General features: G+C 44.9%; 1 protein-coding gene across 1 annotated transcript in view; it reads right to left on the bottom strand.

Moving 5' to 3' along the window:
• The window catches only part of LOC134449050 (glutamate receptor ionotropic, NMDA 2D), an 87,756-nt gene that overhangs the window by 16,880 nt on the left and 60,876 nt on the right, over window positions 1–10,000 (bottom strand). Inside the window, exons 9-12 of the mRNA XM_063198810.1 lie at window positions 9,637–9,790; window positions 9,196–9,321; window positions 6,264–6,493; window positions 3,835–3,995 (exon numbers count right to left, since the gene is read on the bottom strand). Coding sequence (XP_063054880.1) covers window positions 3,835–3,995; window positions 6,264–6,493; window positions 9,196–9,321; window positions 9,637–9,790 — 671 coding nt within the window. The remainder of the gene's footprint in view (window positions 1–3,834; window positions 3,996–6,263; window positions 6,494–9,195; window positions 9,322–9,636; window positions 9,791–10,000) is intronic.

Consider the following 10,000-nt stretch of genomic DNA (forward strand, 5'->3'; position numbering starts at 1 on the left):
CATTATGACAATGTTATGACACTATTATGTCATATGTATGACGCCGCCGTCAAGTAAAGTGTTATCGAATTTTGTATGTGTAGAGATGGGTTGCAAATCATTTCTTGGATCCTTTCCTCTGTCCCTCAACCTTGTGCCTCGTGGTTGACTCTGGTTAAGTCAACTACAATATATATCGGGCATTCATTAACATTCAAAACACAACCGTGAAATATCTGAAAATAACCCTTGTTATCAAACCAACTTTGAAACATAGACAAATGTCCTCATGACATATGGTCTTTTGTACTTTGAATGTTACGTAAATAACTGTCAGATATTTAAAACTAACTTTACCCAAGTTGACAACGAGACACGAGATCAGGGGACACAGCAAAGGATGCGAGTTTGGGCAAATGATTTGCACATAAGATGTAGAGGAAGTGTAGACTAGATGACAAGAAAAGGAAGAATAGAGGAAGGTAAGAGGAAGAGTAGAATAAGAGTAAACAAGTGTAGAGGACAAGAAAAGGAAGAATAGAGGAAGGTAAGAGGAAGAGTAGAATAAGAGTAAACAAGTGTAGAGGACATGGAGCGGCATGAAGGAAGAGCGGGCCACGGAGATGGTGGGTAAGGAAGAAAAAACGAGATGAGGAAGGAAGGAAGGAAGGAAGGAAGGTGAGAGGAAAGGATGCATGTGGGGTGTCAAAAGAACAGGATTTAAATAGACCACAGGCAGGCACACACACACACACACACACACACACACACACACACACACACACACACACACACACACACACACACACACACACACACACACACACACACACACACACACACACACACACGCACGTACGCCCGCACACACACACATAAACACACGCACGCACATGCACATGCACACGCAGGCGCACACACACACACACACACACACACACACACACACACTCACACAAACACACACGCACACAGACACACACAAACACAGAGTATGACACACATCCAAAAAAGCAGCACAGTGTGAACTAATAAATAGGAATGAGAATAATGAGAAGTTTAATGGTATGCACTGTGAGGGAAGACACCTGTGCGTGTGTGTATTTGTGTCTGTGTGTGTGTGTATTTGTGTGTGTCTGTGTGTGTGTGTGTGTGTGTGTGTGTGTGTGTGTGTGTGTGTGTGTGTGTGTGTGTGTGTGTGTGTGCGTGTGTGTGCGTGTGTGTGAAATGTGGGTGAGAGGGAGAGTGAGACTACAAAAGGCGGGAAAGGCGGGAGGTAGAGAGAGAGGGAGAGAGAGAGAGAGAGAGAGAGAGAGAGAGAGAGAGAGAGAGAGAGAGAGAGAGAGAGAGAGAGAGAGAGAGAGAGAGAGAGAGATGGGGAAAGAGGGACAGAGAGATAAAGAGTGTGAGAGAGAGAGGGCAGGTGCGAGTGAAAAAGTCTCATGGCGTGGCACTCTAAAATCTGCCGACGTGCGCTGCAGAACTAAGGGAAGAGATATCAGGAAGGTGATGACAGAGGCTTAGAAAGAGTCAACTCACAAGGATTAAACAGACAGAATACATGGTACACACAAACACACACACACACACACGCACACGCACACACACTTGCACACACACAAACACACACACACACACACACACGCTTGCACACACACACAAACACACACACACACACACACACAGACACACACACACACACACACACACACACACACACACACACACACACACACACACACACACACACACACACACACACACACACACACACACACACACACACACAAATACACACACTGAAGTCAGCACACCCTTGCCCGCAAGACACCAATTGGCACACACAGCGAAAGAATGACAGAAAAAGTGTGAAGAGCAAGTGTGAGATTTGTAAAGACAGATAGTTGGCAGGTGAGAAAAGACAGGAAAGAGAGAGAGGGAGGGGGGATGTCCGGAGGGTGGAGGAGAGGAACCCGTAAAAAGACAGCAGGATACCCAAGAGGTGAGAACAGAGGGATGATGGGAAGGTTGGACACAGTGAGAGAGTGAGTCAAGTCAAGTCAAGCCAGATTTGTTGTCAGTTTCTTTACATGCACTGGATATTTTCATTTATTTATTTATTTGTTACAAGGATGGCCCCTTGAGATGTGCCATCTCATTTTCGAGGGGGTCCTACTGACAGTACAGTACAAAAACAAAAAACAAAACAAAACAGTAGACATAGACACACACACTCACTCATTCACTCACTGGCGTTGCTCTCCAAACTACCCCACCACCCAACATGCTACAATAGTATGGTTTACAAGATGCCATTAGTTGTTAAAGAAATCATATGAATGAAAAGAAAAATGAAAAGAATGATATACAGTCATAGCATTGACGTATATACTGACGTTGAATCCTAACATTCTATTTCAGCCATCAACAATAGGCTATCTTACGGTGTAACGAGGAAGTAGAGTGCCATTTCCCTAACGGGAGATTGAAACAATGTATCCCCATTAGAATTCTTGCTCACTCGTTTCGTTCAATCCAAATATTCCTTTTCACACAATCCAAATATTTTTTTCATGCTGTGCCTTTATTTTTCAGAGCTATCAATTATCAATGTGTTATTATATGGTTGTGACGTCATCGGTCGAATGCTCCATTCATTTGAACGGGGCTCCCCAACGTTCGCACGTCTGTTATTTTTCGATAACGGACGGGTTGGTCTATAACAGACCGCTGTCAATGGCAACAAGACTTTTCACTGCTAAAGCAACTTTTCAACAAGACTCTAATCAGCTGCTGTGATAGACAACACCTGTTGTCCTGGCTACCTAGCTGTTGCCTAGCGGTGTTCCACAACGGCACTGTTTTGTTTTGCGCAGCAACAATCTTCCGCTTCTGCTTCCGCTTTGTGGAATAGCAGCACTTCAGAGAGAACAAGACCCCTCCGCTCCGCGTCGGGGTCTAAAGATTCTCTCTGTCGTGCTGCTATTCCACGGTAGCGACCTTCTCGCCGAACGTTAACCCTTACATGTAATGATCAATTAGAATATGTAGTTTAGAATAGTTAGGTTTGAAAAAAAAGGAATAGGTATGTAGGTTTTACTGCCCTTTTGATCACTCTATCAGCGCTTGTTTTCAGGGTTACTAAGCAACATTTCAGTAGATGCTTCAAAACCGTTGATCAGAGTACTATAGAATGATGGGGTCCAAGTGTATATGTCAATGAGTCATACTCACATGATCATACAGTCATACTTCTAGCCACAATTGAAATTACGCTTCTTAGTTTCCCAAGCATACACATAGACTAGGGATGCAAACGTGCAATGCGTCAATGCGTTAATCGATTAAAAAACATTAATCGCAATTAATCGACAATTCAACTGACAAGAGACCCAGGTGAAATGGACATGTGAAGAGTGTGTGTGAAGAGGGGTGTGAATAGTGGGAATATTTAAATCACATTTTTAAATAGAATTAATTTAAATGTGGTATTTTATCTAAATTTTTTATTAAAATGTTTAGATTTAGTAGTTTTTTTTCGAGAAACATTGAGATTTCGGGGGGAAAACGCCGCTTATCAATTAATCGTAAGTCGATCGATAAGGCTATCAACTAATGATTAATGAATTAATCGATAATTTGCATCCCTAACATAGACATACTTTAAGTATAGACATACTGTAGATATCTACAGTATGTCTATGTCTATACGTAAAGTATGTTTATGTCTATGTCCATGCATGAGAAAGTAAGAAACGTAATTTTAATTCTTTGTGACAGGAAGTGAGGACACACCGTCGTCAAAAAAGTCAAAAAGAAAACAAAGTTGGTGAGAAACCAGAAATATATACACACCCTGACTTAAGGTTAACGATGGCCTCCTCCACGCCCCTCTGGTTGTATTTGACCATGTACTGATGCATGTCGGGGTAATTACTGCGGATGTTTTTCTCCGTGCTGCCGTTAGGAACCGTACCAAATTTCAGAGGGGGGTACTGATCTTCGGGGTGTTGGAACTGAGAGGGAGAGAGAGAGAGAGAGAGAGAGAGAGAGAGAGAGAGAGAGAGAGAGAGAATGAACCAAATGAAAAAGTGTGAAAGGCACAGTGAAAGGTGAGACAGATTGACGAGAGAGAAGGGCGTTGGAATACAGGAAGAGAGAGAAAAGTCATTATTGCACTTATTGTTATTGCTCGTCCACCTCATTATGACGCTATTGATTGCAAGTCCTCACGCTGACAGCACAATAGTAAATTGGCATGCCAATAACGCTTGATTAATATAGACAGGCAGCACGAGAGAGACAGACACGCGTTAGCAACAGAAAATACATAAAATGGAGACGGATAGACTGTGTACTGTATAAATGTGAGAAGAAACGAAGAAGAAGAAGAAGAAGAAGAAGAAGAAGAAGAAGGAGAAGAAGAAGAAGAAGAAGAAGAAGAAGAAGAAGCAGGAGAAGAAAGAGAGAAAGAGGGAGGAAGAGACACAGAGAGAGAGAGAGAGAGAGAGAGAGAGAGAGAGAGAGAGAGAGGGAGGATTACACAGAAAAAGGGATTGCGGCATGTTGTGGAACACCCTAAATAGCTGTTCTATAGTAAGAAACCAGGAGGATCATGGGTAGGCGCAGTCCTCCCATCATCTTTTTCCAGTACAGTGACTTACATGCATTGGATTGCATGGCCCCCCATCCCCCCTCGATCCCCCTCCCTCCCTCATCCTCATCCAATCACCATAACATCAAACACCGACCCCACAGTGAGCCAATGGTCATGAATCAACCCAGCCACCCACTCAGCCAGCGCAAACATCCCTCTCCACTGAACTATAATGAATTGAAAATGGGAGCCTTAGTCCTGCCATCACAGTGACATAAAACAAAGCATTCAGAAGAATCACCGTGAGATTATAGGGATGAGAGAGGGAAGGAGGGAGGTGAGAGGGGGATCAGAAAGAAAAAAAAGACAGAGACTCAGAGAGAGAGAGGGGTGGGGGCAGGGGCCTAAAGTATACCCCCGCAGCCCCCGCGAGGCAGGGTGGCCCATACAAGGCAGGGGGCCCACATGGGCCCTTGACTTGAAGAAACGGGGCCCCTCCACATGATATTAGGCCCTCTTTTTTCGTTCGGGGGCCCATTCTTGGTAGCTTGCAGGGGGGCCTGAAGTACTTGCGTTACGCCAGTGGGTGGGGGAGTAGGGAGTGGGGGGGGGGGGGTTGGGGAGGGCATGTGGACCATGCTCTGTCCTTGAAATGAGATATCATTGGAAGTGGTCCACTAGGTGCCCAGCCTGCTCAGCTTGAACGTGCTAGCTAGGGATCAATCCCGAGAGGACATTTATCCAGGCTAAATTGGAATTGTAATGCAGCCAGAGCAGAGCAACAGGTTAATACATTGTTAATAGCTTCGCTGGTGTCTCTCTGGAGAAATGACTATGCAGGGCTAGCAAGCACGATATAAAAAAAAATACACACACACACAATTGGCTAACCACCACGAGCAGGGTCCCTGATAATTTTGGCTGAGGCCCGGGACAAAGTCATCTGAAAGGGCCCCCTCACCCAATACATGCAATGTAATGAGGACACCCCCCCCCCCCTTCTCCCAGGGCCTGGGACAAGTGACCCCTTTGTCCCCCCTTGTCAGCTTCCCTGACCACGAGTAAGAGAAACACACCTCAGCATCTTCTCTGCACATACATGCTTATGACTCATTCATTACTCCAGTGAATTGCCGTAGTAGTACTAACAGAATACAGAACAGACAATGCAGCAAAATTATCCCAAGCAAATAATGTGACAATAGTCCAATTGCAGGGGTCATTACAATGTTGTTATTCAAATAGGATGCAGGGAACTGGTCCACTGAGACATGTCAACACCATATTTTCTAAAGGGGCGTCTTGCCAGCACGTATATACGTACAGCATACCGGAACAACATTGCATTTTTTTAATCCACACACATACGCACACATATACAGTACACAGGGCCGCTGACAGCTTTGAAAGACATTTGAAAAGGCCCCTAAACCCAATACATGCAATGTAATGAGGATCTAGTCATGCCCCCCCCCCCCTCTCCCTGGGTCTGGGACAAGTGACCCCTTTGCCGCCCCCCCATATGTCAGCTTCCCTGCACACACGCACGCACACATGCACACACACACACACACACACACACACACACACACACACATACACACACACACACACACACACACACACACACACACACACACACACACACACACACACACACACACGAGCACATCCTTCCATCCGTTACCTTCTTGTCGCTAAGGCCCGACACAGTATCAATGTACTCCTCTTGGATCATGAAGGCAGCCAGGTTGGCAGTGTAGCTGGCCAGGAAGATGACAGCAAAGAAGGCCCACACCAGCACCATGATTTTACTGGTGGTGCCCTTGGGGTTCTCCACAGGCACAGAGTTGTTAAAGACCAGGGCCCACAGGAGCCAGATGGACTTCCCTATGGTGAACTTTGACCCTCCAGCTTCTGCAAGGGGCGACACACACAACAAGCGCTGGTCAGAGAGGATGTGAGCCCATGGATGGATGGATGGATAGATGGACTTCAGCATGGATGGATTAGAATGAAGAGATGTGAGCCGATGGATAGAATGAATGAATGGATGAATGAACTTCAGAATGGACGGGTGAGAAAGAAGAACGGTGAAACGAATTAATGAATGAGGGAATAAGTGATTGAATGAACGAACCAGCGGACGGATGGATGGACAAGCGAAAGAATGAACGAATTCACAAACAATAATAATACATATAGTTTCATATAGTGCACTTCTTGGTGCTCGAAGACACAAATGAACATATGAATGTTGAAATCCATGTAAGAAGCTGCGGCATGACTCAAAATGAGCTTCAAAGGATTGCTGCCTGTCTCCCTGGTGAGATCGTTAAACCTACACACATGATTTGGCTTAGGCAGCAATGAAATAAGTCACCAAGAAAGGATTCAAATCACAGTATGTACAGTAATAGTGGTATTAATTTATGAATCCTGAAAAAAATACGCGAACGTTGATCAGAATATTCTCATCAACATATCCAGTTTCCACAGTTCCATGGAGAGTTTTCTGTCAGATTCATTTGTAGCTTGGATACTGGTATGAAACCAGTCAGTGTCACCAACAGAAAATTGCCCCTAGTTCTCACAGCCTTCATCACATTGCAGTCTATATTTCAAGCATTTGGGAAAAAAAAGCTGACTAGGCTGTTTTGATCAAAATGGTGTTGAACCTGTCAACACCTGCAGCATCTGTGCATCCTTGATGTTGGATCACTGAAATTGAAGGCGAGTTCACCAGTGCAAGCGGGATCTTGTGGTCTTCAGAAGCGGTTATTTATAGCTCCAGTTCAAAGAGAACATCGCCACTTATTGTAATGCAACGACAGGTTTTTTTTCCCACTCTGTTGACTTAAAGAGGTTAACTTCAGGGGCTGTTAGCTTGGGGCTGGGAACTGAATCAAGCAGCTTTTTCTCTTGGAAATTTGCATCGCTATTAATCACCTCAGATGCTGCAGCAGAAACGTGGTGGTATGCAGGGAATATTGATCGTCAAAAGTTTTCTCATGGCCTGTTTACAGTACTGTACAAAAAGCTAACCGTCAGACTTTGGAAAAAAAAAAAACTAAACAAAAGCATTACCAAAGTACCTCAGCTGCACAACCTCCTTGAAATTGAAGGCGATGCGCATCTTTGGTTGACGACACACATTGCTACTGACAATGCAGAAGCTGAACCGAGCCACCCTGTTGAACTCATTGTTTCAGGAGGGATTTTTTTTTTGTTTCATAAAAAAATGCTGAAATGGTTGCGTCAAGTGTGCCTGGCTCTTCTTCTCACCGTTTCCTTTCCATTGTGTGCAAGTGTATGCATATCCGTTCTTCATTACCGCAGGGGCAAGGAAGGTCCTCTCAACAAATTTGCAACCACTCAGGGTACACCAGCTGAAATCTGACGTCCCTTCGCGGACAGCAGGAGAACAGAACAAAAGGCGACTTCACCAAGTATGCATCAGTAGGAGGTTGGAGTGGGGTTGGAGTGGGGTTGGGGGAGCAGCCTCAAAGCCTCAACGCCTCCACCTCTCTCTCTCTCTCTCTCTCTCTCTCTCTCTCTCTCTCTCTCTCTCTCTCTCTCTCTCTCTCTCTCTCTCTCTCTCTTTCTCTCTCTCTCTCCTTTTCTCTCTCTCTCCTGGTTTTATCTCGGGTGACACAAGAGTTGACTCTGCTGCTCAGCCTCCAGAGTTTGCTCAGGCATCCGTGGCTATGCAAATCTGCTCGCTCTCTCTCTCTCTCTCTCTCTCTCTCTCTCTCTCTCTCTCTCTCTCTCTCTCTCTCCACGTTCCTCCTCTGCCAGCAAAATGCCAGTGTTTATATCTGCCATTGCGGGGAGCGAGAGCCAAGCGAGAGCCGAGCAGAGCAGCCCCCCTCCTGCTGCCGCTACCGTACTGCTTGACAGTGGCCACAAACCTGCCATGAAGTTGACAGGCCAGCAACATTCCCCTGGCCCTTCCATCACTTAAAAAAGTCACCAAGACTTTCTACCTTGCTCCAGCAGATTTTTTCCCACCAATTCATTCATATTCAAAATAGGATATACAGACATGCAAGGATGCAAAAAGAAAAAAAAAACGGCTCAAGTTCCAGGGAAGAAAAAAAGAATTATATTGCGAAGATAAAATTCTGCCCTAAAAAATGGATGAGGATTCTGGATGCGGTAAATGTAAAGCCAAATGACAAGGAGAGAAATATGAATGAAAATGTGGAGTACGACTACAGGGGAGACAGAGGCGCACATAAAACCATGGGAGCAAAATCCTGCAGTGTTCAATAATACATAGCTTTCAGTAAAGTAAGAAAGTGTGTGTGCGTGTGCGTGTGCGTGTGCGTGTGCGTGTGCGTGTGCGTGTGCGTATGTGTGTGTGTGTGTGTGTGGAGGGGGGGCACAGACCAGTGAATAAATAAGCAAATGTTAAACTCGGACTTTAGTGATGAATGTTGTTATTGGTCTCTTCCACAAACACTCCTAAAACTGCCAAACAGCGCTGTTTACACTACGGTGTATACGAAAAAGCAATTACGCCGTTTGCACGAGGCTATTTCCTCGAAACAAGCGATTCAAATGTCTTTTTTTGTTTTGTAAGAACAACATGGGCCGTGAAAGTGCCGACTACTCACTTTTGGCACTCTGAAGGCTGCGGTTGTAGCCGACGGGGCTGAAGAACTCAAAGATGAAGACGGTCACCGCAACTACCGTCAGGCACATCACAAACATCATTACCCACACAGCTGGACTGTAAGGCTCTGGAAACACAGAATAAAAACAAAGCGAAAAATGTCACTTTGAAAAAAATGCTACTGGGAAAATGTGTACTTTAATATTTCACCTAATTGGTATCATTTTTAGCAAGTTATTTTTTTTTTTACTGTTTCTCGAAGCACAAATGAGCCACCGTGTTATGCACGACATTGCACTGCACTGTATATCACTGACAAAAATCTAAGACCTTACATCTTATCTTTTTACAAAATGAGATAAGTGGCGTTGGTGCCGCGGGCGGGTGTTTCAGACATAATCTAATGTCAAAGCGACCCCTCTCCCCCCTCGCTGTCACTCACCAAGAAAGGCAGAAGGAGAGACGGTGCCGTTGCTACGGGAGACCATGACACTGATGCCCGTCTCCACAAAAGGTACGGAGAAGTCCACCACCTCTGATCTCTCCTCGTTGATGGTGAGAGAACCGATGGCCATATCAGCACGCTTATACACCACCTAGCTCGGAAAAGCATATGGACAATTCTGTATCATTTCAGTATCAAAACGTTCCCCGCTGTTAAAAATCATTAGGGCTGTAACGATATTGGATCGAACCGAAAAATCGTGATACTCAGAGTCACGATACTGTATCGTGGTGCAAAAAGGCAGTATTGTGATTCACCCTTTCAAAATGTTGTTATCCTTAATTCCAGAAAACAATCATAT

This window comes from Engraulis encrasicolus, chromosome 5, assembly GCF_034702125.1.
Source record: "Engraulis encrasicolus isolate BLACKSEA-1 chromosome 5, IST_EnEncr_1.0, whole genome shotgun sequence".
Taxonomy (NCBI): Eukaryota; Metazoa; Chordata; class Actinopteri; order Clupeiformes; family Engraulidae; genus Engraulis; species Engraulis encrasicolus.